Here is a 27,169-nt window from a genome sequence, read left to right as displayed (position 1 = left end):
TCCTGTTATGTGTACCTGTCTATACACTAAGTCGGTATTATTTAGAGTAACTGCTGTCATTGTATTTGTTATATATACGCTGTTTACCTACCATCCTTTCCTTTGTTTTTTTTAATAAACGGTTTAATATATTCTAAATATTTACTGTATAATCTTTGTGCGTGTCTGCTGATCGCTGCTGTACCCCTCGTCCTGTGGCCGTCCCTTGTCCACGTTTCAGGTGGCAACCCTGTATGTGCCCCAGAAGATGAATAAACTCCATCCAGTTGTCTTACAAATCTCAGATAAGATATATTCCTGGCGGTAAGGCCTTGGGCTGCGACACGACAGAAGCTTTTCACCTCCATTTTGTCTGCTATAGGTGCCAAAGCTAAGCCCCGGGGGGTGCTCCAAGGTTGTCACGATCCATCTACCTTCCAGAATCCAGAAGAAATCAATGTCCGCAGAGACTATTACAGCAATACATACAGATTTTTGCTTAGTTTATTCAATAAAGCTTTAATACCTCAGTTTAAAAAAAAAAAAAATACAACTTTGTGTTCTGTACATTGCGCTCGTATAAGATTAATCGCCCTACTATGTATACTGTATAGTATTTGCATTGATAGTTATCTTACAATGATCGGCTAGCATACGTCATGTGGATAATGTATATGGCTTCGTCTAGATAAGCGTAGATAAGGGTCTCTAAATGAGCGTTACTTCTGTAATTCTCCTTCATGACGGATACGTCACATTCCCGCTGTCTCTTAGATAGAAATAATATGGGATAAATCAAGATAACGTAGACTTGAGGTGTACGATTTACCACATGAGATATATGGTGTTTGGAAAGGCATGAAAGAAGATGGCACCACATGAGCTCATGGTTCGGGCCTACAAATACTTAGGGAAAAGAAGGGCAGACTGGTTGCTAAGGATATGTTGCTTGACAACCTCAAAAGCTGCAGTGTTTTCATAGCAACTAGTCTGCCTCTTATAAAGCTAGGTTGTCATCTACTGACTTCTAAATATTAACATTGGGATTTTCCATGGCCACCATCATAAATATCTGGGCCTCATGCAGTAGAGACGTAGCTAGGCTTTCATTCATCCTGGGCATGGTAGAGTGACTTGTTGTTGCCCTCTTTGATATATACCCCACAGCCAATTTTAGCTACACTCATGCCATACAGCCTGGGGCTCCACTAATTAGACCCCCACCAATAATAATAATGAGGGTCCTATGACCACTGTCTGGATGGAATGGGATTAACGCACCATTTACTGTTTATGGGACTACTGAGTACAGCGCTCGTCTATCTTCTTCAGTCCCATAAACCATGATAGAGACTCAGTGGCGATGTGTGACCCCCACTATATTCAACAGGGGGCACCAGACTCGATGGGGGGTTCCAATATCAGCTGCTGGTAAAAGTCCCTTTATTTCACTTTTATCGGGTTGTTTCAACATCACAACCTCTTTCTTTACAAAGCCACAGTTGAATTGGTAGATCTGACCCTACATCACATGGGCGGCAAATGCCACATTTATGGCTAGCCACCACTTTCCCCACAGATTTCGGCTCTTTGCCAATATTTTTAAGCTGGATAATGTTCTTTTTTTTTGTTAAAGGGGTTGTCTCATGAACAACATTCCTTACCTATAAGTGAGCATGTGCGACCACCGCTCCTATAGGCACTGAAAAAAGTAGTGGTCGCACATGCTCACTACAGCTCCATTCACACAGATGACTTTTGGGTTTTCCTTTCTCATATCAGATCATTCATTTATCATGTATATATGTGATAAAGGTTTACAGGACAACCACTTTAAATTTACTACTTATTTTTTGCATATTTTATAATGTTGCTAAAAGACTGGGCCGGCAATTCTGAAGACAATGAATGGAGCGGTGGTGTGCACGCTCGGCCATCTCTACATTCAAAAGGGACACTTAAAGTGAAACTGTCCTTTCAGGAGAACACGCAGCAGAAGGTCTCTGTCGGCCTCTAGCTCCTTCACCTCCATAGAATCTTATAAGCACCAACTGTCATCTCAGTAATAGGAAAGTCTGGCTTCACTCAATACAGATTTTACCCGTGAATTGAAACATAAAGAAGCAGATTTCTCTGATAAGATATATTATAAAGTTGCTTATTTTCATGTGTACTGTTGATTTATGAAATAAAAATTAAAACGACGGTTACTCTTTAAGAGCCCAGATATCAGGATTGGTGGGGACCCCAGCGATCAGAAAGTTATGACTTATTCTTTGGATAGGACTTGCTAGGACAACACACTAAGCTGGGACAACTCCTTTAAAATGATTTCATAAGTGTGAATGAGCTCTGAGAGCAGAAGGGTAATGGTGCTCTTGAAATAATGAAATGGCGCCATCGATAGGATTTGTCCTCCACAATTTCCACACATGCCAAGGCCGTCATCCCTCTACTCCAAATTGACAGACTGGGGGCTTCTAGACCTGTGAGAACCTGGTCCTGGTCCACCATGAGGACTTTATGCAACACGTTGAGTTTCTCCTTGAAGGATATGGGGATATGAGGAATGGTCTTGTCTATCAACCTCAGAGAACAAGAGGGGCAACTTATTACAGAATACAAAGACGTGAGATTGGATTTATTTGCGAGGTTCAGAGGGATCAGTATGGTGGCTAAGGCAGCGAAGATGTCAGGAGGAGCATTGCCGGCTTCTTTTCCTTCCACTATTGTTTTTTAGGGTCAATAGATAATCTGTCCCCAAGTTTATGAATGAGTTCTGCAAGGTCCTCGGTGTTGTGAGTCTTCTCTTCAAGGAGCTCATAGCGAAGACTTGATATATCTTGTTTTATTTCCTTTAGTTCACCTGTAAAGAACAATGACAATAAATGTGAATTTTATAGATCTAAACTAAAATGTAATTTCATATGATACATTCACGTTGTATTCCCTGGCTGATTGATGGGTCAGTGGCCATGTACCAGAGCAAACAACCTGTCAATCAGCCAGCGGAGGGCGCTGCTAGTTCAGGAATACAGCTGAGACTGAAGCTGTAAGTGCATCGTCAGACCCCAATGCACTTCCAGAGACATGTATACAGGGCTTCAAAACGGGATTTCTCACTGCTGGAGCATCGCTTGGGATCATAAAGGGATCTACTGGCTTATCTTTTAAAGGGCCACACTATCATATTAATGGTTTGGGTGGAACGGGGGTGTTGAAGTTTCCGACAGGTTCCCTTTCAGAATGCAGTCAATTTTTATTTATGCCTTTAAATTTTTTTCTTCTTCTTTTTCAAAGAGCCGTAACATTTTTATTTTTCTGTCAGCATAGCCAGATGAAAGCTTGTTTTTTTGCAGGACAAGTTGTTTTGAAATATACGATTTATTTTACCATATAATATATGGAGAGAAAATTCCAAATGGGCTGAATGGTGAAAAAAAAAACACAATTCTGCCGTTGCTTTTGGGGTTTTATTTCCCAGCGTTAATTGTGCAGTAAAATTAACTTGACAACATGATTATTCAGGTTAGTACGATTGTGATGATACCAAACTTGTATAATTTATATATATATATATATATATATATATATATATATATATATATATATACAGTGGGTACAGAAAGTATTCAGACCCCTTTAAATTTTTCATTCTTTGTTTCATTGCTGCCATTTGGTAAATTCTAAAAAGTTCATTTTTTTTTCAATTTTTCTTTTTTAATAAATTTGCACAAATTTCTACATTTCTGTTTTTTTTTAAATTTATTAAAAAAGAAAAATTGAAAAAAAAAAAATCAACTTTTTAGAATTTACCAAATGGCAGCAATGAAACAAAGAGTGAAAAATTTAAAGGGGTCTGAATACTTTCCGTACTCACGGTATACGCACACACAGTTTTGGGGTGAATAATAGGTAAAAAAAAATTGCTAAATAAAATGGTGGTGCATGTTAAAGGTAGCTTACCGGGGGGGGGGAGAGGCTACTGTGAAGAGGGGGTCACAGGAGACAGGGCTGATGCTCCAGGGGGCCAGCGGGGGCAGCAGGAGTGGGGCGATGCTGCGGGCCCCGGGCTGGGAGGACCGGGGTGTCCAGGCTGTGGAGGAGCCCGGGGCCCGCAGCATCCGCTCCCCAGGTAAGATACCTTCGGATTATAAGACGCACCCCCATTTTCCTCACAAATTTGGAGGGAAAAAAGGGTGTCTTACAATCTGAAAAATACGGTATATATATATATATATATATATATATATATATAGATGTATGTATATAATGTATTATTTTTGTGAAAAAAAACAATAATTTGATCTCTGTCGCCATTTTGTGAGACACATAACTTGTTTCTTTTTCCATCAATGAAGCTATATGAGGACTTGTGGCGACCTGGTGATTTTATCAATACCATACTGGGGTACATACTAAGCTTGGATGACTTCATATTGGATGTTTTGTGGGAAGAATGACAATAAAAAATTAGTAATGTTATGCATAGACGACAACAAAGCCGCGGCATTGGCCTCTAAAGGACGCCATGAGAATATATACCCAAATTTTGTCTTTTTGATCTTTTTTGTCCTTACAACATTTACCGTATGAGTTGAACGATTTTTATATTTTGATAGAATTTTTACGGAAGTGGCGCCACTGTTTTTTTTTATATATATATTGTTAAAAAAAATGTAAGTTTTACTTTTCCCTTCCCACTTGCAACTTCCAATCATTTCATTGCTTATATTATATATTCCCAAACAACATTGTTACAGTATGTAGTAAAAATCCCGATCATCCATGAATCACAGTCTGCGGCTGGACTTTGCAGAAAAATGAGCATGGCGGCAATGGGGTCTTCATGGCAACCCATTGACACCCCACAATAGTGATAATGGGCCCCCGAACAAATGCTTGGGCCAGACTATGGCTCTTAAATGCCAATCGTTGCTGTTAGAGGCAGATGCTGGGTATGTAACATGTATGCACTGCGTAGAAGAGGTTCATCTGCTGAGGCCATTCTCTCCATGACATACATTGCCGCCATGGAACATTAAGGGAATAAATTATAGAATTCTAGCCTTTCACCACTAGGAGGAGCACGGAAGCTTGTGGCTTTCTGGCAATAATGCAGTGCACATTACAGCCACTGGGTGGCCTCAGAGATTTCACCACTAGTGTTGAGCGATACCTTCCGACATCAGGAAATATCGGATTGGATTGGATCGGGCCGATACCCAAAAAGTATCGGATATCGCCGATTCCGATACCGGAAACCAATGCAAGTCAATGGGACACAAATATCGGAATGAAAATAAACCCTTTCTTTCCTTGTAGGTTAATTCTACATGAAGGAAAACAACTAACAATAATGTAGAATGTATTGGGGGAGGTGGTTGCCCAAATCGATGGGAACAGTGCTCACAGTGAAACATGAAAAGCCGGCAATTCAGCAGCGGCATACACCGGTACCCGACAATTTAGAACAGAAAGAATAGAGCTTCACACATAGATTAGATAGATAGAAACATGTCAGTCACATATATAAGAAGTACAGTGACAGTGTTGGTTACTGTACTTGTCATTTAGTGTTAAAGGATTTATTTAAAAAAATAATAGTGTTTTCATGCACCGTCTCTTTAAAAAAGCCGGCCGGCAATTCAGTATCGGTACCCGACAATTTATAACAGAAAGAATAGAGCATCACACATAGATTAGATAGATAGAAACATGTCAGTCACATATATAATAAGTACAGTGACAGTGTTGCTTACTGTACTTGTCATTTAGTGTTAAAATAAAGTATTTATTAAAAAAAAAATTGGCGTGGGGTTCCCCGTAATTTTAGTCTCTAGCGGAGGTTAAGCAGACGGCTGGGGCAGATGTTTGAAGCCTGGGAAGGGGGAAATACCCACGGAGCTTCCCAGGCTACTAATATCAGCCCCAAGCTGAATACCTAGCCTTTACCAGCTATTAAAATGGGGGACCCCCCCCAAAAAATGACGAGGGGTCCCCCCTATTTTAATAGCTAGCAAAAGCTAGGCAGACAGCTGGGGGCTGATATTAATAGCCCAGGAAGGGTGCCATGAATATTGGCCGCCTCCCAGGCTAGAAACACCAGTCGTCAGCCGCCCCACAAATGGCGCATCCATAGGATGCGCCAATTCTGGCACTTAGCCTCGCTCTTCCCACTGCCCTGTAGCGGTGGCAGTGGGGTAATAGGGTTGGGGTTGATGTCAGCTTATAATGCCAGCTGACATCAAGCCCAGGTTAGTAATGGAGAGGCGTCTATAAGACACCCGCATTACTAACCTCATAGTGAAAGTTAAAAAAAAACACAAACACCCAGAATAAAGTCCTTTAATTGAAATAAACACACAATTCTTTATTGTTCTAAATTAAACCATACTTACCATCACGCCCATTCCAGCTGAAGCTTATGTCTTCTGCAATAAAAGTAAAATAATAAAGCAACATCATCCTTACCTTTCGATGGTTCCCAGGATGGCTCCAGCTCTGCTACATCGAGATGACAGGCTGGATCGCAGCAGAAAGCTGCGATCCAGCCTGTCATCCCGCAGACACTGAGAAGCGCAGGCTTGCTTGCGCTCCTCAGTGTCTGGCTGTGACGGCATCCAGATGAGCCGACAATGAACTCAGCTCACCTCATGCACGTCACTGACAGCGTGGGAGAATTCTCCTGCGCATGCGGTGAGCGTGAGAGACTCGGCTCATCTGGATGCCGTCACAGCCTGACACTGAGGAGCGCAAGCAAGCCTGCGCTTCTCAGTGTCTGCGGGATGACAGGCTGGATGGCAGCTTTCTGCTGCGGTCCAGCCTGTCATCTCGATGTAGCAGAGCTGGAGCCGTCCTGGGAACCATCGAAAGGTAAGGATGATGTTGGTTTATTATTTTTCTTTTATTGCAGGAGATCGTTTGCTTCAGCTGGAATGGGCGTGATAGCAAGTATGGTTTAATTTAGAACAATAAAGTATTGTGTGTTTATTTCAATTAAAGGACTTTATTCTGGGTGTTGTGTTTTTTTTAAATACTTTACTAGAAATTCATGGCGGTCATGTCTAATATTGGCGTGACCCCATGAATTTCGGGCTGAGGGCCAGCTGATAATACCAAGCTGGCCCTAACCCCTTTATTACCCAGTGAGCCACCGCACCAGGGCCCTGGATGAGTTGGGTACAGCGCCAGAAGATGGCGCTTCTATGAACGCGCCATTTTCCAGGGTGGCTGCGGACTGCAATTTGCAGCGGGGGGGGGCAGAAAGCTTGGGCCTCCCTGCGCTGCGGATTCCAGCCCCCAGCTGCCTAGTTGTACCTGGCTGGACACAAAAATAGGGCGAAGCCCCACGTATATTTTTTTTTTAATTATTTCATGAAATTCATGAAATAATTAAGAAAAAAAGGGCTTCCCTATATTGTTGTGTCCGACCATGTACAAATAGGCAGCTGGTGGTTGGGGGCAGCCCGTTCCTGCCTGCTCTACCTGGCTGGACACAAATATAAGGCGAAGCCCCACATCAATTTTTTCTAATTATTTCATGAATTTCCTAAAATAATTTTTAAAAAAAATACGTGGGGTTTTGCCTTATTTTTGTGTCCAGCCAGGTACAACTAGGCAGCTGGGGGCTGGAATCTGCAGCGCAGGGAGGCCCAAGCTTTCTGCCCCCCCGCTGCAAATTGCAGTCCGCAGCCACCCCGGAAAATGACTCGTTCATAGAAGCGCCATCTTCTGGCGCTGTACCCAACTCATCCAGGGCCCTGGTGCGGTGGCTCACTGGGTAATAAAGGGGTTAGGGCCAGCTTGGCATTATCAGCTGGCCCTAAGCCCGAAATTCATGGGGTCACGCCAATATTAGACATGACCGCCATGAATTTCTAGTAAAGCATTTAAAAAAAACACAACACCCAGAATAAAGTCCTTTAATTGAAATAAACACACAATTCTTTATTGTTCTAAATTAAACCATACCTACCGTCATGCCCATTCCAGCTGAAGCCAACGATCTCCTGCAATAAAAGAAAAATAATAAACCAACCTCATCCTTACCTTTCCATGGTTCCCAGGACAGCTCCAGCTCTGCTACATCGAGATGACAGGCTGGATCGCAGCAGAAAGCTGCCATCCAGCCTGTCATGCCGCAGGCAGACACTGAGAAGCGCAGGCATGCTTGCTCTCCTCAGTGTCAGGCTGTGACGGCATCCAGATGAGCCGAGTCTCTCACGCTCACCGCATGCGCAGGAGAATTCTCCCACGCTGTCAGTGACGTGCATGAGGTGAGCTGAGTTCATTGTCGGCTCATCTGGATGCGCCATTTCTGGGGCGGCTGACGGCTGGTGTTTCTAGCCTGGGAGGGGGCCAATATTCATGGCACCCTTCCTGGGCTATTAATCTCAGCCCCCAGCTGTCTGCCTAGCCTTTGCTAGCTATTAAAATAGGGGGGACCCCACGTCATTTTTTTGGGGGTCCCCCATTTTAATAGCTAGTAAAGGCTAGGTATTCAGCTGGGGGCTGATATTAGTAGCCTGGGAAGCTCCGTGGGTATTACCCCCTTCCCAGGCTTCAAACATCTGCCCCAGCCGTCTGCTTAACCTCCGCTAGAGACTAAAATTAAGGGGAACCCCACGCCAATTTTTTTTTTTAATAAATCCTTTATTTTAACACTAAATGACAAGTACAGTAAGCAACACTGTCACTGTACTTCTTATATATGTGACTGACATGTTTCTATCTATCTAATCTATGTGTGATGCTCTATCTTTCTGTTATAAATTGTCGGGTACCGATGCTGAATTGCCGGCCGGCTTTTTAAAGAGACGGTGCATGAAAACACTATTATTTTTTTAAATAAATCCTTTAACACTAAATGACAAGTACAGTAAGCAACACTGTCACTGTACTTCTTATATATGTGACTGACATGTTTCTATCTATCTAATCTATGTGTGAAGCTCTATTCTTTCTGTTCTAAATTGTCGGGTACCGGTGTATGCTGCTGCTGAATTGCCGGCTTTTCATGTTTCACTGTGAGCACTGTTCCCATCGATTTGGGCAATCACTGTAATGCCACAACCACCATGGCTGTGGCATTAACGTCTTAAAAAAATATTAATTCCTGCTATTCCATTTAATTGTAATGTAAGGGAGATAATGTAATGTCAGCGCTTGAGCAGGAGAATTCACCCACGCTGGGATGGCATTCTGATGACAGGCTGGATCGCAGCTGAGCGCTGCCATCCAGCTTGTCATCCTTCAGAGACACTGCAGAGCGCAGGCATTATGTGAACTTCCGATTCCAGTATTCGATATTGTAAAAGTATCGGAACTCAGTATCGGAACTCCGATACAGCGAATATCGGTCGATACCCGATATTTCAGTATCGGAATGCTCAACACTATTCACCACCCATCTCAGGATATGATGAGCCAAGAGGAAATGTATGGAAGGACATAAAATTTATTTAAATATATAATATATATTAGGAATCAGGATGAGATGTAATTATCCATATCGCTTAAGAAATGTATTCAACTCACCTTCATTGACTTCATCGCTCTCCTTGTCGACCTGAGCTTTGAGCACGTACCGTTTGATGAGACGCTTCATTATTTTCTATGAAAAGGAAAGGATTTCAGTACACATTGATACAGACCACGGTAATCTGATTGCCCCCAATTCCTTATTAAATGCATCTATGTGTAAGACTATTTTATAGAGTACATTCACCATAAGTTCAGCAATGACTGTTTGGAGGGCTTGTGCTAATACTCAGGAGCCAATCAGAATCAGCAGAGCTGCAGTGTAAAGCATGGGGGAGGGATATTGCAGCAGCATGGATTTACAACGAGACTGATGGTATATTTCAGAATATATAACATTTACTTTGCAGCTTTGACTACCATGCGTCTAACTCATAGGACCGTCTTAAGTACCTGATATCTCGTGGGTGGATGACTTATGTTGTTTAAGTTTCCATCTTCAGAACTTCTTATACTCGAGTGTTTACTGTGACCGAGCTGCAAATCAATCAAGTACACGGCCATATTACTAATATTACATGGATTACATAAAGAAAGTCAGAAATGGATTACTTTTGCACAAAAAGTTTGCAACTTTTTAAAAAGTTGGAAAAATTTGGAAACCCCATACCCCCACCACAATGGTGAACAGGAAATTAAAACAAAAGAAAAATGTATAAAATAGACTTTATAAATGCACAAATGAATGGAATAATAAGGCTCAAATCAAAAACAGGCAAAGAACACAAAAAAAGGCAAGAATACAATAATGAATCAGGCCAATATAGTATAAACACATCCCAACAAAGTAGTGAGAAGCCATGATTTCTTTTACAAAGCAGCTAATGTCATGTCGCTCATCTCGGGACATATCGAGCCAAGATAGTAGGTCAGAAACATCGGTATCTCAGCAGGTATCGGCAACCTGTATAATTCCATAAGCAGCTCGCTCCACCTTGTGGTGGCTGCAAGCAGTAAGAAAAAGCCAGCCCACTATACAGATATAATATACATTAATACATTTACAATGCAGCGGTAGCAGATTGAACTGAAGAAGAGCACATTTCTGAAAATTTTGAACTGTTAGCCCAAATAATAAGTGTCACCATGAAGGATATTACCAAGTCCATACAACCACTATACAGAATATGGGCTCTACTGAAGAATATTCAGTTACTTCTTCAGTTTTACCACTGGGTGGCAGTCACACACCACTGCTGAGTTACGTACAGGTCTATTCCACATATAACCCCTGATAAATGACAGGGAAGATTATTATTAATTTATGCAGTCACTTTGTCTATGTGCATAATAATATTAATGGTAATTACTATCAGCGATATTATCGAATCCTCTGCTACTGAAGATAATAGAGAGTACAATGGATTAGAGCTGAATTACAACAATATTAAATAACTGCACAAGTCATCAGTGATTAAGGTCTTTTTAGATACATAGAATACAGCAATACACAGGAAGTGTATATATACACACACACTATATATATAGTTTTTTTGTTTTGTTTTACACACACACACACACACACACACACACACACACACACACACATATACAGTAGGGAAAATAAGTATTTGATACACTGTCCATTTTTCAAGTTTTCCCACCTACAGAGAATGGAGAGGTCTGTAATTTTTATCATAGGTACACTTCGCCTGTGAGAGTAAAAAACAGAAAATCACATTGTATGATTTTTACATAATTAAATTGAATTTTATTGCATGAAATAAGTATTTGATCACCTGACAACCAGCAAGAATTCTGTCTCTCACAGACCTGTTAGTTTTTCTTTAAGAAGCCCTCCTACTCTGTACTCATTACCTGTATTAATTGCATCTGTTTGAACTCATTACCTGTATAAAAGACACCTGTCCACACAATCAACACTCCAACCTCTCCACTATGGCCAAGTCCAAAGAGCTGTCTAAGGACACCAGGTACAAAATTGTAGACCTGCACAAGACTGGGATGGGCTACAGGACAATAGGCAAGCAGCTTGGTGAGAAGGCAACAACTGTTGGTGCAATTATTAGAAAATGGAAGAAACACAAGATGACTGTCATTTTGCCTTGGTCTGGGGCTCCATGCAAGATCTCATCTCAATGGGTAAGGATGATTCTGAGAAAGGTCAGGAATCAGCCCAGAATTACACAGGAGGACCTGGTCAATGACCTGAAGAGAGCGGGGACCATAGTCTCAAACATTACCGTTAGTAACACACTGCGCAGTCACAGATTAAAATCCTGCAAGGGCCCCCCTGCTACACGCCAGCACATGTCCAGGCCCCCTGACGAAGCTGCACACGAAACGCGCGTTGTGGTACTGGTCAGTGTGGTATAGCTCTATGGCACATGATGTGTACAGACTGGTATTACTGTTTGATGTGTGTTGCCTTCAGTAACGGGTATTTCTTTTGACTGTGGGGTATAATATAATATATATATATTTATATTAAGCACTTTGGTATACTGTAATCTATATTTATTTGGCAATATTACAAATGATGCTGATCTGGCACTTGTCTAACTAGTAATATTATGTATGATGTTGGCTATCTGTAGCCTATATTTATACACCTGCTTAAATGCTTGCCATTTCTCCATTTAGCATAATATTTATGCCACTTTCCTATAACAACTGTGTAACCACACTGCCCTGTCTGTTTCTAATCAAGTTTTTAAGGGGCTATTTTATAGCTTTTTGTGTCAGTTTTTACGATAATCTAAATATATAATCTATATCTTCTTATTATCCTATCTGGGTGGTAATGGTTTGAAAATGACCTGAAGAGAGCTGGGACCACAGTCACAAACATTACAGTTAGTAACACACTACTCCGTCATGGATTAAAATCCTGCAAGGCACGCATGGTCCGTCTGCTCACACCAGCACATATCCAGGCCTGTTTGAAGTTCACCAATGACCATCTGAGTGATCCAGAAGAAGCATGTGAGAAGGTCATGTTGTCAGGTGAGACCAAAATAGAACTTTTTGTTATCAACTCCACTCTTCGTGTTTGGAGGAAGAAGAAGGATGAGTACAACCCTAAGAACACCATCCAAACCATGAAGCATGGTGGGGGAAACATCATACTTTGGGGCTGCTTTCCTGCAAAGGATGACTGCACAGTATTGAAGGGAGGATGGATGGGGTCATGTATCTCAAGATTTTGGCCAACAAGCTCCTTCCCTCAGTAAGAGCATTGAAAATGGGTCGTGGCTGGGTCTTCCAGCATGAAAATGACCCAAAAACACACAGCCAGGGCAACTAAGGAGTGGCTCCGTAAGAAGCATTTCAAGTTCCTAGAGTGGCCTAGCCAGTCTCCAGACCTGAATCCAATAGAAAATCTTTGGAGGGAGCTGAAACTCAATGTTGCCAATCGACAGCCCTGAAACCTGAAATATCTGGAGAAGATCTGTATGGAGGAATGGGCCAAAATCGCTGTTGCAGTGTGTGCAAACTTGATCAAGAACTACAGGAAACGTCTGACCTCTGTAATTGCAAACAAAGATTTCTGTTCCAAATGTAAAGTTCTGTTTTTCTATTGTATCAAATACTTATTTCACGTAATAAAATGCAATTTAATTATGTAAATGTCATACAATGTGATTTTCTGTTCTTTATTTTTAGGTTCTGTCTCTCACAGGTGAAGTGTACCTACGATAAAAATGATAGACCTCTCCATTCTTTGTAGGTGGGAAAACTTACAAAATCGGCAGTGTATCAAATACTTATTTTATCCACTGTATATATACAGTACAGACCAAAAGTTTGGACACACCTCATTTAAAGATTTTTCTGTATTTTCTTGACTATGGAAATTGTACATTCACACTGAAGGCATCAAAACTATGAATTAACACATGTGGAATTATATACTTAACAAAAAAGTGTGAAACTGAAAATATGTCTTATATTCTAGGTTCTTCAGAGTAGCCACCGTTTGCTTTGATGACTGCTTTGCACACTCTTGGCATTCTCTTGATGAGCTTCAAGAGGTAGTCACCGGAAATGGTCTTCCAACAATCTTGAAGGAGTTCCCAGAGATGCTTAGCACTTGGTGGCCCTTTTGCCTTCACTCTGTGGTCCAGCTCACCCCAAACCATCTCGATTGGGTTGAGGTCTGGTGACTGTGGAGGCCAGGTCATCTGGTGTAGCACCCCATCACTCTCCTTCTTGGTCAAATAGCCCTTATGACCAGCCCAGGGGAATGGGGATTACTCGGTACCCAGGGCCTTTGGCCTGGCCTTTAGGGATGTCGCGGTGGTCGGCTCCCGGGCCCATACCCTGGGGTCTCTCCTTAAAAAGGGGGTTGATAATTGGTTGATTTTATAAAAGAAAGAGACGCCACCTGTGGCTTCTGGTGAGGATCACCAGCGCTGCGCAGTCCACTGAGGCCGGTGATAAGGCAGCATGACGGTATAGCTCCCCACAGGTGGAGCTGGGCCTCAGGGCAGTATATGAGCTGGGAAAGCAGGACGGAGAGACTCAGCCGAGTAGGAGCAAGAACAGGGATGGACACAATAGTCACTTCAGTACATTTTACTGGTGGAATTTCAGGCACTCCCCGGAGCACTGTAGGGTGAAGGGTGTATGTCCGGATCCTCCTCAATGAGCAGGTTTTGGACCTCCTGGTTCTGCTTCTGCGTAGTAAGTTTCTGACCTGCCTGGAGCTAGGCCTAACTTTGTCTCTGTCCTGCGCTGGCTGACCTTGTGGTAGGGCCTTCTCTTGGAGTGCACGCTCCCGACCTACGGGGCCTATGTGTCTCCTGGCTCTGGTACGTATCAGCACGTTAGCGATCCTGGGACCTGTATTTCTCCAGGGATTCCGGTTTATCTTACTGGGTCATGGAGATCCCGGCAAGCTTCGGACCCCGTGTCCGGTAACTGCTTCTTCTTCGGGGTGAGCTAATTAAGCTCCTCTGCCCCCTATGAACTAACTCTCTACTCTTTTGCCTTCGGCCTGCTCGGGCCCTCAATAGGCTACTCACACTAATGGCAGCGTGCCGCGCTTCACCGATCTTATGGCGCCGGAACACCTAAAGCTCACCTCTCTGAGCTACAACGAGTCTTGATCTGGATAAGCTCCACTGCAGGATAGCAATTGCAGGAGCTGGAACAGGCTTTTGTCCTCTGAGGTAACTCTTCTCAGACTGCACTGGACTCACTGCTAAACCAGACTCTGACTCCAACTAGACTCTGACTGCTGCCTGGCTCCACCTTCCCTTATATATCTCCCTAACGGGCTCCCTCTGGTGGTCTGAGGTGGAAGGTGAAGATGTGTGAATGGTTATGGGGGCCTCTTGTGGAGGAATCCTTCAATACACCCTTCTAGGATCTGTGATACCAAGCACAGCTGGGCTTCACATTCCCCCCTTGTTAAACTCAGCACTCCCGGGCTGAAGTACATTTTATAAAAAACAGTAACAATGGAAAACATAAGCAATACTATAACATTCTTCCCTTTATGGGAGGCACGAATCTTAAACGTTACATAACCAAAACAAATACAAAGCGTCCTCAGGATCCAAGTCTACTATAGTGAGGTTCCTAAGAAGGATGTCCATCTCACAGGCAGAGTACTTGGTGGTTTTGAGGGACCTGTCCTAAACCCTCTATGTAGGCCCTGGGGTGGCTGCAGGGCATGAAGATCCCGAGTTGGACCTCCAAACGAGCCACTCCAGACAGGTTTTTCTTCTGAGGTCACCTGAAAGGGGCACTCCAGGGAGCGCAATTATATACAAAAGCAGTTTTTGGGCTGCACACAGTCTTCAGCCAAGCAGTTCATTATGCAAATAAAGAATTAATAAGAAAAAGCACAAATTAATAAACATATGCATGAAAACACACAGTAATTCAACATTACCAATTAATACTCAATACCCCAGGGGTAACTATTTATATTTTCAGAAACTTTGACTATTTACTGAGTGTACCTAACAGGAGGTTTACCTCTTGTGCTGCGTACTGATCTGCGTAGTGCAATAGGTGGTGGGGTGTCAGTGTCTATATCCTCAGTTACTCTACCAGTTCTACGTGTAACCATGTTGTAAAACTGCCTTAACCTCTCTCTTGGACTGGCAAGTCTACCATTGGCTGGGCCCTCTTGCTCCGCTCCTGCCGGGGATCCTTCATCCGGGGATACTTCTTGAGCCGGGTCTTCTGCAACACTTACAGGTTCAACTTGCTGTGGAGGGTTTTCTGGCTGTTCATAGAATTGGAGTACTGGAATAATTACTGCACCTCCTATTTGAGGCCAATCCGTTGGGAAGTCTCCTAGGTCAGTGTGTATCACCGCTTCTTTAGGTTCTTCCTGGGTTGTGAGAGACACTTCTTCCTGAGTCTTTAGTAGATGTGGACACAATTTTAGATGGTCCCTGGACACTGTAGCAGATGTTCTTCTCCATCACGACTAATTACGCAGGTCTTTTTGTTGTCAAACCTTGACGGTAGCACAGTGTAGGGGTCTTTTTCCCACTGGTCGTCGAGTTTGTGGTTGCGTCTTTTCCTTTTTAGTACTGTTTCACCAGGTGTGAAAGGTTCTGCGGGTGCGTTTTTGTTGTATTGAATTTCCTGTTTTTCTCTCACCCGGGTAAGACTGTCCTTGACACAAGCTTGTACCCTTCTGTACTGCTCTTGTCTGGTGGTGTCCCAGTCCTCAGTGGTCATATCAGCTTCAGGTTGCACCACACCAAGCTCCAGGTCCATGGGCAACTTCCCTGGTCTTGCCCGCATTAGATATGCCGGAGTGCAATTGGTGGAACTTACTGGTATGTGATTATAAAGATCCACTAGGTCAGGTAATAGGTCTGGCCACTGGTTTCTCTCTTCAAGTGGTATAGTCTTCAGTAGATCGATGATGATGTTATTCATCTTTTCACAGAGACCGTTAGTTTGGGGGTGGTACGGTGTAGTCCTGATCTTTTTACACCCGTACAGATGGCAGAACTCTTTGAACAATTCAGCCTCAAAGGCCGGGCCTTGGTCAGTCAGTACCTGCTCAGGGTATCCATGGGGTCTGCAGAAGTACGCTTGAAATATCTTAGCTGCTGTCTCTGCTGTCAGGTCTTTGACAGGGGCGACCACCAGGAACCTGGAGTAATGATCCACCATAGTCAGAGCATAGGAGTACCCTGACCTGCTGGGGGACAGCTTGACATGGTCCAGGGCCACGGTTTCCAGAGGTCGAGTCGTCTTGATGGGTTGCAGGGGTGCCTTCTGGCTGCTGAAGTCTTTTCTTCTTAGGCCACAGGGTCCACAGTCCCAGCACCACCTCTCAATGGAGCTGCGCATTCCTACCCAGTAGAATCGACACTTCAGCAGGGTCTCTAGCTTTTTCCAGCCAAAGTGCCCCGCCTGATCGTGGTAGGCCTCCAACAACATCTGAATGTCCGTCTTGGGGACCACTATCTGCCACACCAACTCGTGGGTTTTGGGATTGACGTATCTCCGTCACAACTTCTCCCTGTAGATAAACAGCCGGCTCCTCTCGTTCCACAGCTGCTTTGCCTGGAGAGACGCATCCTTCTCCAGAGAGGCACCTTCTTGGGTTATCAGCTGTTTAATGCGGCTGACAACCGGGTCAGTGTCCTGGGTCTCTTTCCAGCTGTGGTGAGGCAGGGGGTTTAACGTTTTTCCACGCGGCTTCCTGGAAGCTCGTTGCTCGTGGATCATCCCATTTCGGTGAAAGGCAGGTAGCTCAGTCTCTTCCAAGTCATCCACTTCTTCCTCCGTGTCTGACTGGTGAGGCATCCTGGATAAGGCATCGGCGTTGGCGTTCTTGCGGCCCGCCCGGTACTTTATGGTGAATTGGTAATTTGACAGCCGAGCCATCCATCGTTGTTCCATGGCTCCCAGCTTGGCTGTTTCAAGATGAGTTAAGGGATTATTGTCAGTGTAGGCAGTGAACTTGCTGGAAGCTAAGTAGTGCTTGAACCTTTCTGTGATGGCCCAGACCAAGGCCAGGAACTCTAACTTAAAGCTGCTATAGTTCTCTGGGTTCCTCTCAGTCGGGCTGAGCTTCCTGCTTGCGTATGCGATCACTTTTTCCTGCCCATTCTGCTTTTGACTCAAGACAGCTCCCAATCCTTCGTTGCTGGCATCTGTATACAGCAGGAACAGTTGACTGTAGTCAGGGTAGGCTAGGATTTCATCACCTGTCAGGATCTCCTTCATTTCTTGAAATGATTCAGCCTGTTCTTTACCCCAATGAAATGGGGGGTTTTTGCCTTTGGGGGACTGCCCTACCAGGAGGTCTTGCAGAGGAGCTCCCTTCTTAGTGTAGTCCTTTACGAACCTCCGGTAGTATCCTACTAGTCCCAAGAACTGATGCACCTCCTTGAGGTTCTTTGGCTCTGGCCATTTCTGGATGGCAGTGACCTTCTCCGGGTCTGGTGCTACACCCTCTGGACTAACAATGTGCCCCAGGTACTGTACCTTTTTCTTGAGCAGGTGGCACTTTGAGGGCTTCAACTTCATCCCGTACCGGGACAGTGACTCAAATACCTCTGCCAGGTGTTTCAGGTGGTCCTCGTACGTTCTGGAGTACACAATTACATCGTCCAGGAAAAGTAACACAGTCTCGAAGTTGCGGTGTCCCAGGCAGCACTCCATCAGTCTCTGGAACATTCTGGGGGCATTGCAGAGTCCAAATGGCATACTGTTGAGTCCCATCGGGGTGGTGAAGGCCGTCTTCTCCCGATCCTCCTCAGCCACAGCGACTTGCCAGTACCCACTAGTGAGGTCAAGGGTGGAAAAGTAATTTGCAGACTTTAAGGCAGCTAGGGACTCCTCTATGCGTGGTAAAGGGTATGCATCTTTATGTATAATGCGATTTACTTGACAGTAATCTACACACATTCTCATGCTCCCATCCTTCTTCCTAACCAGCACTAGGGGAGCTGCCCAGGGACTACAACTATCCCTTATCACGCCCGCCTTCCTCATGTCATGCAGCATTTCTTTTGCCTTCTGGTAGTGAGCTGGGGGTATAGGCCTATAGCGTTCTTTGATTGGGGAATGGTTGCCCGTGGGGATATGATGTTGAACCCCCTTAACCCTCCCGAAGTCAAGTGGATGTTTACTGAACACCTGCGAGTATTCTTGAACCACCTGGTGTACACCGTTTTTGATGGGCAGAAGTGGTGTCTGTCCCAACATGGAGCTGTTGACACCAATCCTCCACCTGGGTTGCAGGGTCATTATCCTCTACTTCATCTGGTGAGGTTAAGGACTCTGCCTCATGGATGCAGTTATTATTGACCGCATGTAATTTGGCAACAGTGGCATAACGTGGCAGTTTGACCTCATCTTCCCCTAAGTTAAGAAGACGGACAGGCACCCTCCCATTACGTACATCCACCACTCCCCTGGCGGTTAAGAGCGTGGGTCTGTGCTCAGAGCAAAGGGGTTCTACTACCACCTGGTAGCTCTGTCCTCTAAGACCTATGGCAGCTCTACACCAGATGAGCATTTCACACATTGGGGGAACGACAATGGGTATTGGGTCTGTTACCCTCACGTTACCGATTTCACCATCTGTTAACTTTACTTGCTGTTGATACATCAGGACGCGGATCTCTCTCTGCAGTGCCCTCCTCTGTCTCGGTCTGGCAGTGTCAGCGATCTGTTGGAGCAAGAACACAACCTCTCCCAAACAGTTACCAACAACATTAGTGCCTAGTACCATATATGGGTTGCTTTCATCAGGGTTAGTCTCCACTACAATTAGTCCCTGGTCCTTCAGCTCCACTCTCCCCACCTTTACAGTCACATTCTTAACCCCGAGTAGGTTAAGGGGGAGTCCATTTGAAGCATATACAGACAAATTTGGAGCTGGCGGACGTAGATCGTCCATGGACCAGAACCTCTTGTAGAGGACTTCAGGCATGATGGTTACCTGAGATCCTGTGTCCAGCAGGGCATGCGTCGGGATCCCGTCCAACACAATGGAGAGGAAAGGTCTTCCTCCGACGAACCTGTTGTACCAGTCTGATGGGCCTGGTGAATTTACTCCTGGGTGTCGGCCCTCGGACCCAGGGTTTTCTCGTTTAAAGGACAATTCTGGGCGATGTGTCAGGTCTTACGGCATTGGTAGCAGATTGGTTCCCTCGGTGGACGGCGCTGGTCACTGGTCCTTGGCGAGGGTGGTGTTGGCCTCCTCCTCCTCCGCATCCAGGGGACATCCTCAGGGCTATCAGCTAGCAGGATCTTCCCTCCTTCCTCGGGCTCTGTCCGCAGCTGCAGGGCACTCAGCACGGTGGTCAGGGTTTTGCTCAACTGACGCACCTCAGAGCACAGGCCGTCCAGTTCTTTAGGGGACGTTGCTGGGACTTAAGCTTCAGCAGCCACTGGGGAAAAGGTGGGTGTAGCAGGGTCTGGGGCAACCCCACCCTGGTAACGTTGGATGGTGTTTGTCTCCAGGGGCTGCAGTCCTTTTATAGCCATGTCCTTGAGATTGTTAAAGGTGGCATCTGGATGATCCAGGGACCACCAACGCACAGTCCTGCTCTCCTCTGGAGACCTCAGTCCCCGGACAAACTGTTCCTTCAGCATTTTGTTCTCATTCTCAACGCTGGCTGGGCTAACCTGGTTCAGAGCCCGCAGGGCCCCTTGTAGACGCCAGGCGTAGTCCCGAACATTGTCCTCTGGTTGTTGGGAACAGCTGTAGAACCTCATCCGGAGGTCCGCCTCAGTAAGGTCCTCAAAGACAGTCTGTAGTTTTTGGAATATTGCGGACACTGACACCTGGTCTGCGGCCGACCATGTTTCCACTTCCCACTCCGTAGCACCGGTCAGTTGTCGGTCATAGAGTACATATCCAAAATACCACATATCTTCCGCTTGAATCCAGACAGGGTATCTGGTTTGCCGTTGTACTGGGGGAGCCACTTTGCTCCAGGAATGTACGGTAAAGTCATAGGAATAACAGGTGTTACAGGCACTGCTGGTGGAGCGGCGGCTTCGGCCTGCCCATTATCGGGCGCGGGCTGAACTTCAGGGACGTTGACCGGTAGGTCGGCGTTCTGCTGTTCGACGGACATCTTAGCGCCCCCCTAGTTTCTGTGGCCTACCTTCTGGTTTTTCTTCCGGTAGGCCGCAGCTCTGCAGGCGACGGTTGTCTTCAGGACCTTGCGTCGCTTGCGTCCTACGTCAGAGCGTTCAGCGATGCTCCTTTCAGGACCTGGCGCTTCCTGCTTTGACGTCGAGGTGTGTCCGGGACTTCGAGCTCTTTCGCGGGTACGCCCCTTATTTTCCCACGGTTACGCCCTTCTTCTCGCTCGGCGACCCAACAATGGCGGCAATCTTCACCACAACTTTACGTACACAGTTCACAATAAAGGCGCACAGTACCCGGTGGCAACGGGCAAAACACTTCGTCGTTGCAGCGGGCACGCAATCCTGTTCGTGACGCCAGGAAAGAGATGACCAGCCCAGGGGAATGGGGATTACTCGGTACCCAGGCCTTTGGCCTGGCCTTTAGGGATGTCACGGTGGTCGGCTCCTGGGCCCGTACCCTGGGGTCTCTCCTTAAAAAGGGGGTTGATAATTGGTTGATTTTATAAAAGAAAGAGTTCGTGATGCCACCTGTGGCTTCTGGTGAGTATCACCAGCGCTGCGCAGTCCACTGAGGCCGGTGATAAGGCAGCTTGATGGTATAGCTCCCCACAGGTGGAGCTGGGCCTCAGGGCAGTATATGAGCAGAGAGAGCAGGACGGAGAGACTTAGCCGAGTCGGAGCAAGAGCAGGGACAGACACAATAGTCGCTTCAGTACCTTTTACTGGTGGAATTTCAGGCACTCCCCGGAGCACTGTAGGGTGAAGGGTGTATGTCCGGATCCTCCCCAATGAGCAGGTTTTGGACCTCCTGGTTCTGCTTCTGCGTAGTAAGTTTCTGACCTGCCTGGAGCTAGGCCTAACTTTGTCTCTGTCCTGCGCTGGCTGACCTTGTGGCCTTCTCTTGGAGTGCACGCTCCTGACCTACGGGGCCTATGTGTCCTGGCTCTGGTACGTATCAGCACGTTAGCGATCCTGGGACCTGTAGTTCTCCAGGGATTCCGGTTTATCTTACTGGGTCATGGAGATCCCGGCAAGCTTCGGACCCGGTGTCCGGTAACTGCTTCTTCTTCGGGGTGAGCTAATTAAGCTCCTCTGCCCCCTATGAACTAACTCTCTACTCTTTTGCCTTCGGCCTGCTCGGGCCCTCAATAGGCTACTCACACTAACGGCAGCGTGCCGCGCTTCACCGATCTTATGGCGCCAGCACACCTAAAGCTCACCTCTCTGAGCTACACCGAGTCTTGATCTGGATAAGCTCCACTGCAGGATAGCAATTGCAGGAGCTGGAACAGGCTTTTGTCCTCTGAGGTAACTCTTCTCAGACTGCACTGGACTCACTGCTAAACCAGACTCTGACTCCAACTAGACTCTGACTGCTGCCTGGCTCCACCTTCCCTTATATATCTCCCTAACGGGCTCCCTCTGGTGGTCTGAGGTGGAAGGTGAAGATGTGTGAATGGTTATGGGGGCCTCTTGTGGAGGAATCCTTCAATACACCCTTCTAGGATCTGTGATACCAAGCACAGCTGGGCTTCACATTCCCCCCTTGTTAAACTCAGCACTCCCGGGCTGAAGTACATTTTATAAAAAACAGTAACAATGGAAAACATAAGCAATACTATAACATTCTTCCCTTTATGGGAGGCACGAATCTTAAACGTTACATAACCAAAACAAATACAAAGCGTCCTCAGGATCCAAGTCTACTATAGTGAGGTTCCTAAGAAGGATGTCCATCTCACAGGCAGAGTACTTGGTGGTTTTGAGGGACCTGTCCTAAACCCTCTATGTAGGCCCTGGGGTGGCTGCAGGGCATGAAGATCCCGAGTTGGACCTCCAAACGAGCCACTCCAGACAGGTTTTTCTTCTGAGGTCACCTGAAAGGGGCACTCCAGGGAGCGCAATTATATACAAAAGCAGTTTTTGGGCTGCACACAGTCTTCAGCCAAGCAGTTCATTATGCAAATAAAGAATTAATAAGAAAAAGCACAAATTAATAAACATATGCATGAAAACACACAGTAATTCAACATTACCAATTAATACTCAATACCCCAGGGGTAACTATTTATATTTTCAGAAACTTTGACTATTTACTGAGTGTACCTAACAGGAGGTTTACCTCTTGTGCTGCGTACTGATCTGCATAGTGCAATAGGTGGTGGGGTGTCAGTGTCTATATCCTCAGTTACTCTACCAGTTCTACGTGTAACCATGTTGTAAAACTGCCTTAACCTCTCTCTTGGACTGGCAAGTCTACCATTGGCTGGGCCCTCTTGCTCCGCTCCTGCCGGGGATCCTTCATCCGGGGATACTTCTTGAGCCGGGTCTTCTGCAACACTTACAGGTTCAACTTGCTGTGGAGGGTTTTCTGGCTGTTCATAGAATTGGAGTACTGGAATAATTACTGCACCTCCTATTTGAGGCCAATCCGTTGGGAAGTCTCCTAGGTCAGTGTGTATCACCGCTTCTTTAGGTTCTTCCTGGGTTGTGAGAGACACTTCTTCCTGAGTCTTTAGTAGATGTGGACACAATTTTAGATGGTCCCTGGACACTGTAGCAGATGTTCTTCTCCATCACGACTAATTACGCAGGTCTTTTTGTTGTCAAACCTTGACGGTAGCACAGTGTAGGGGTCTTTTTCCCACTGGTCGTCGAGTTTGTGGTTGCGTCTTTTCCTTTTTAGTACTGTTTCACCAGGTGTGAAAGGTTCTGCGGGTGCGTTTTTGTTGTATTGAATTTCCTGTTTTTCTCTCACCCGGGTAAGACTGTCCTTGACACAAGCTTGTACCCTTCTGTACTGCTCTTGTCTGGTGGTGTCCCAGTCCTCAGTGGTCATATCAGCTTCAGGTTGCACCACACCAAGCTCCAGGTCCATGGGCAACTTCCCTGGTCTTGCCCGCATTAGATATGCCGGAGTGCAATTGGTGGAACTTACTGGTATGTGATTATAAAGATCCACTAGGTCAGGTAATAGGTCTGGCCACTGGTTTCTCTCTTCAAGTGGTATAGTCTTCAGTAGATCGATGATGATGTTATTCATCTTTTCACAGAGACCGTTAGTTTGGGGGTGGTACGGTGTAGTCCTGATCTTTTTACACCCGTACAGATGGCAGAACTCTTTGAACAATTCAGCCTCAAAGGCCGGGCCTTGGTCAGTCAGTACCTGCTCAGGGTATCCATGGGGTCTGCAGAAGTACGCTTGAAATATCTTAGCTGCTGTCTCTGCTGTCAGGTCTTTGACAGGGGCGACCACCAGGAACCTGGAGTAATGATCCACCATAGTCAGAGCATAGGAGTACCCTGACCTGCTGGGGGACAGCTTGACATGGTCCAGGGCCACGGTTTCCAGAGGTCGAGTCGTCTTGATGGGTTGCAGGGGTGCCTTCTGGCTGCTGAAGTCTTTTCTTCTTAGGCCACAGGGTCCACAGTCCCAGCACCACCTCTCAATGGAGCTGCGCATTCCTACCCAGTAGAATCGACACTTCAGCAGGGTCTCTAGCTTTTTCCAGCCAAAGTGCCCCGCCTGATCGTGGTAGGCCTCCAACAACATCTGAATGTCCGTCTTGGGGACCACTATCTGCCACACCAACTCGTGGGTTTTGGGATTGACGTATCTCCGCCACAACTTCTCCCTGTAGATAAACAGCCGGCTCCTCTCGTTCCACAGCTGCTTTGCCTGGAGAGACGCATCCTTCTCCAGAGAGGCACCTTCTTGGGTTATCAGCTGTTTAATGCGGCTGACAACCGGGTCAGTGTCCTGGGTCTCTTTCCAGCTGTGGTGAGGCAGGGGGTTTAACGTTTTTCCACGCGGCTTCCTGGAAGCTCGTTGCTCGTGGATCATCCCATTTCGGTGAAAGGCAGGTAGCTCAGTCTCTTCCAAGTCATCCACTTCTTCCTCCGTGTCTGACTGGTGAGGCATCCTGGATAAGGCATCGGCGTTGGCGTTCTTGCGGCCCGCCCGGTACTTTATGGTGAATTGGTAATTTGACAGCCGAGCCATCCATCGTTGTTCCATGGCTCCCAGCTTGGCTGTTTCAAGATGAGTTAAGGGATTATTGTCAGTGTAGGCAGTGAACTTGCTGGAAGCTAAGTAGTGCTTGAACCTTTCTGTGATGGCCCAGACCAAGGCCAGGAACTCTAACTTAAAGCTGCTATAGTTCTCTGGGTTCCTCTCAGTCGGGCTGAGCTTCCTGCTTGCGTATGCGATCACTTTTTCCTGCCCATTCTGCTTTTGACTCAAGACAGCTCCCAATCCTTCGTTGCTGGCATCTGTATACAGCAGGAACAGTTGACTGTAGTCAGGGTAGGCTAGGATTTCATCACCTGTCAGGATCTCCTTCATTTCTTGAAATGATTCAGCCTGTTCTTTACCCCAATGAAATGGGGGGTTTTTGCCTTTGGGGGACTGCCCTACCAGGAGGTCTTGCAGAGGAGCTCCCTTCTTAGTGTAGTCCTTTACGAACCTCCGGTAGTATCCTACTAGTCCCAAGAACTGATGCACCTCCTTGAGGTTCTTTGGCTCTGGCCATTTCTGGATGGCAGTGACCTTCTCCGGGTCTGGTGCTACACCCTCTGGACTAACAATGTGCCCCAGGTACTGTACCTTTTTCTTGAGCAGGTGGCACTTTGAGGGCTTCAACTTCATCCCGTACCGGGACAGTGACTCAAATACCTCTGCCAGGTGTTTCAGGTGGTCCTCGTACGTTCTGGAGTACACAATTACATCGTCCAGGAAAAGTAACACAGTCTCGAAGTTGCGGTGTCCCAGGCAGCACTCCATCAGTCTCTGGAACATTCTGGGGGCATTGCAGAGTCCAAATGGCATACTGTTGAGTCCCATCGGGGTGGTGAAGGCCGTCTTCTCCCGATCCTCCTCAGCCACAGCGACTTGCCAGTACCCACTAGTGAGGTCAAGGGTGGAAAAGTAATTTGCAGACTTTAAGGCAGCTAGGGACTCCTCTATGCGTGGTAAAGGGTATGCATCTTTATGTATAATGCGATTTACTTGACAGTAATCTACACACATTCTCATGCTCCCATCCTTCTTCCTAACCAGCACTAGGGGAGCTGCCCAGGGACTACAACTATCCCTTATCACGCCCGCCTTCCTCATGTCATGCAGCATTTCTTTTGCCTTCTGGTAGTGAGCTGGGGGTATAGGCCTATAGCGTTCTTTGATTGGGGAATGGTTGCCCGTGGGGATATGATGTTGAACCCCCTTAACCCTCCCGAAGTCAAGTGGATGTTTACTGAACACCTGCGAGTATTCTTGAACCACCTGGTGTACACCGTTTTTGATGGGCAGAAGTGGTGTCTGTCCCAACATGGAGCTGTTGACACCAATCCTCCACCTGGGTTGCAGGGTCATTATCCTCTACTTCATCTGGTGAGGTTAAGGACTCTGCCTCATGGATGCAGTTATTATTGACCGCATGTAATTTGGCAACAGTGGCATAACGTGGCAGTTTGACCTCATCTTCCCCTAAGTTAAGAAGACGGACAGGCACCCTCCCATTACGTACATCCACCACTCCCCTGGCGGTTAAGAGCGTGGGTCTGTGCTCAGAGCAAAGGGGTTCTACTACCACCTGGTAGCTCTGTCCTCTAAGACCTATGGCAGCTCTACACCAGATGAGCATTTCACACATTGGGGGAACGACAATGGGTATTGGGTCTGTTACCCTCACGTTACCGATTTCACCATCTGTTAACTTTACTTGCTGTTGATACATCAGGACGCGGATCTCTCTCTGCAGTGCCCTCCTCTGTCTCGGTCTGGCAGTGTCAGCGATCTGTTGGAGCAAGAACACAACCTCTCCCAAACAGTTACCAACAACATTAGTGCCTAGTACCATATATGGGTTGCTTTCATCAGGGTTAGTCTCCACTACAATTAGTCCCTGGTCCTTCAGCTCCACTCTCCCCACCTTTACAGTCACATTCTTAACCCCGAGTAGGTTAAGGGGGAGTCCATTTGAAGCATATACAGACAAATTTGGAGCTGGCGGACGTAGATCGTCCATGGACCAGAACCTCTTGTAGAGGACTTCAGGCATGATGGTTACCTGAGATCCTGTGTCCAGCAGGGCATGCGTCGGGATCCCGTCCAACACAATGGAGAGGAAAGGTCTTCCTCCGACGAACCTGTTGTACCAGTCTGATGGGCCTGGTGAATTTACTCCTGGGTGTCGGCCCTCGGACCCAGGGTTTTCTCGTTTAAAGGACAATTCTGGGCGATGTGTCAGGTCTTACGGCATTGGTAGCAGATTGGTTCCCTCGGTGGACGGCGCTGGTCACTGGTCCTTGGCGAGGGTGGTGTTGGCCTCCTCCTCCTCCGCATCCAGGGGACATCCTCAGGGCTATCAGCTAGCAGGATCTTCCCTCCTTCCTCGGGCTCTGTCCGCAGCTGCAGGGCACTCAGCACGGTGGTCAGGGTTTTGCTCAACTGACGCACCTCAGAGCACAGGCCGTCCAGTTCTTTAGGGGACGTTGCTGGGACTTAAGCTTCAGCAGCCACTGGGGAAAAGGTGGGTGTAGCAGGGTCTGGGGCAACCCCACCCTGGTAACGTTGGATGGTGTTTGTCTCCAG

The 27,169-nt window shown here is 46.4% G+C and overlaps 1 protein-coding gene across 2 annotated transcripts in view; it reads right to left on the bottom strand.

Annotated features, from left to right (window-relative positions):
• Positions 1 to 492: 492 nt before the first annotated feature.
• The window catches only part of TRPC6 (transient receptor potential cation channel subfamily C member 6), a 303,958-nt gene continuing 277,281 nt past the window's right edge, over positions 493 to 27,169 (bottom strand). The window contains exons 10-12 of one of the 2 annotated variants that reach the window (XM_073662137.1): positions 9,916 to 9,999; positions 9,520 to 9,595; positions 493 to 2,845 (exon numbers count right to left, since the gene is read on the bottom strand). In XM_073662137.1, coding sequence (XP_073518238.1) covers positions 2,706 to 2,845; positions 9,520 to 9,595; positions 9,916 to 9,999 — 300 coding nt within the window. In that variant the 3' untranslated portion in view covers positions 493 to 2,705. The remainder of the gene's footprint in view (positions 2,846 to 9,519; positions 9,596 to 9,915; positions 10,000 to 27,169) is intronic. The other variant, XM_073662136.1, reaches the window with a different exon arrangement.

Source organism: Phyllobates terribilis, unplaced genomic scaffold (genome assembly GCF_046119375.1).
Source record: "Phyllobates terribilis strain yellow unplaced genomic scaffold, ASM4611937v1 Scaffold_2__4_contigs__length_985480577, whole genome shotgun sequence".
Classification (NCBI taxonomy): Eukaryota; Metazoa; Chordata; class Amphibia; order Anura; family Dendrobatidae; genus Phyllobates; species Phyllobates terribilis.
This window is presented reverse-complemented; position numbering and strand designations above follow the sequence as displayed.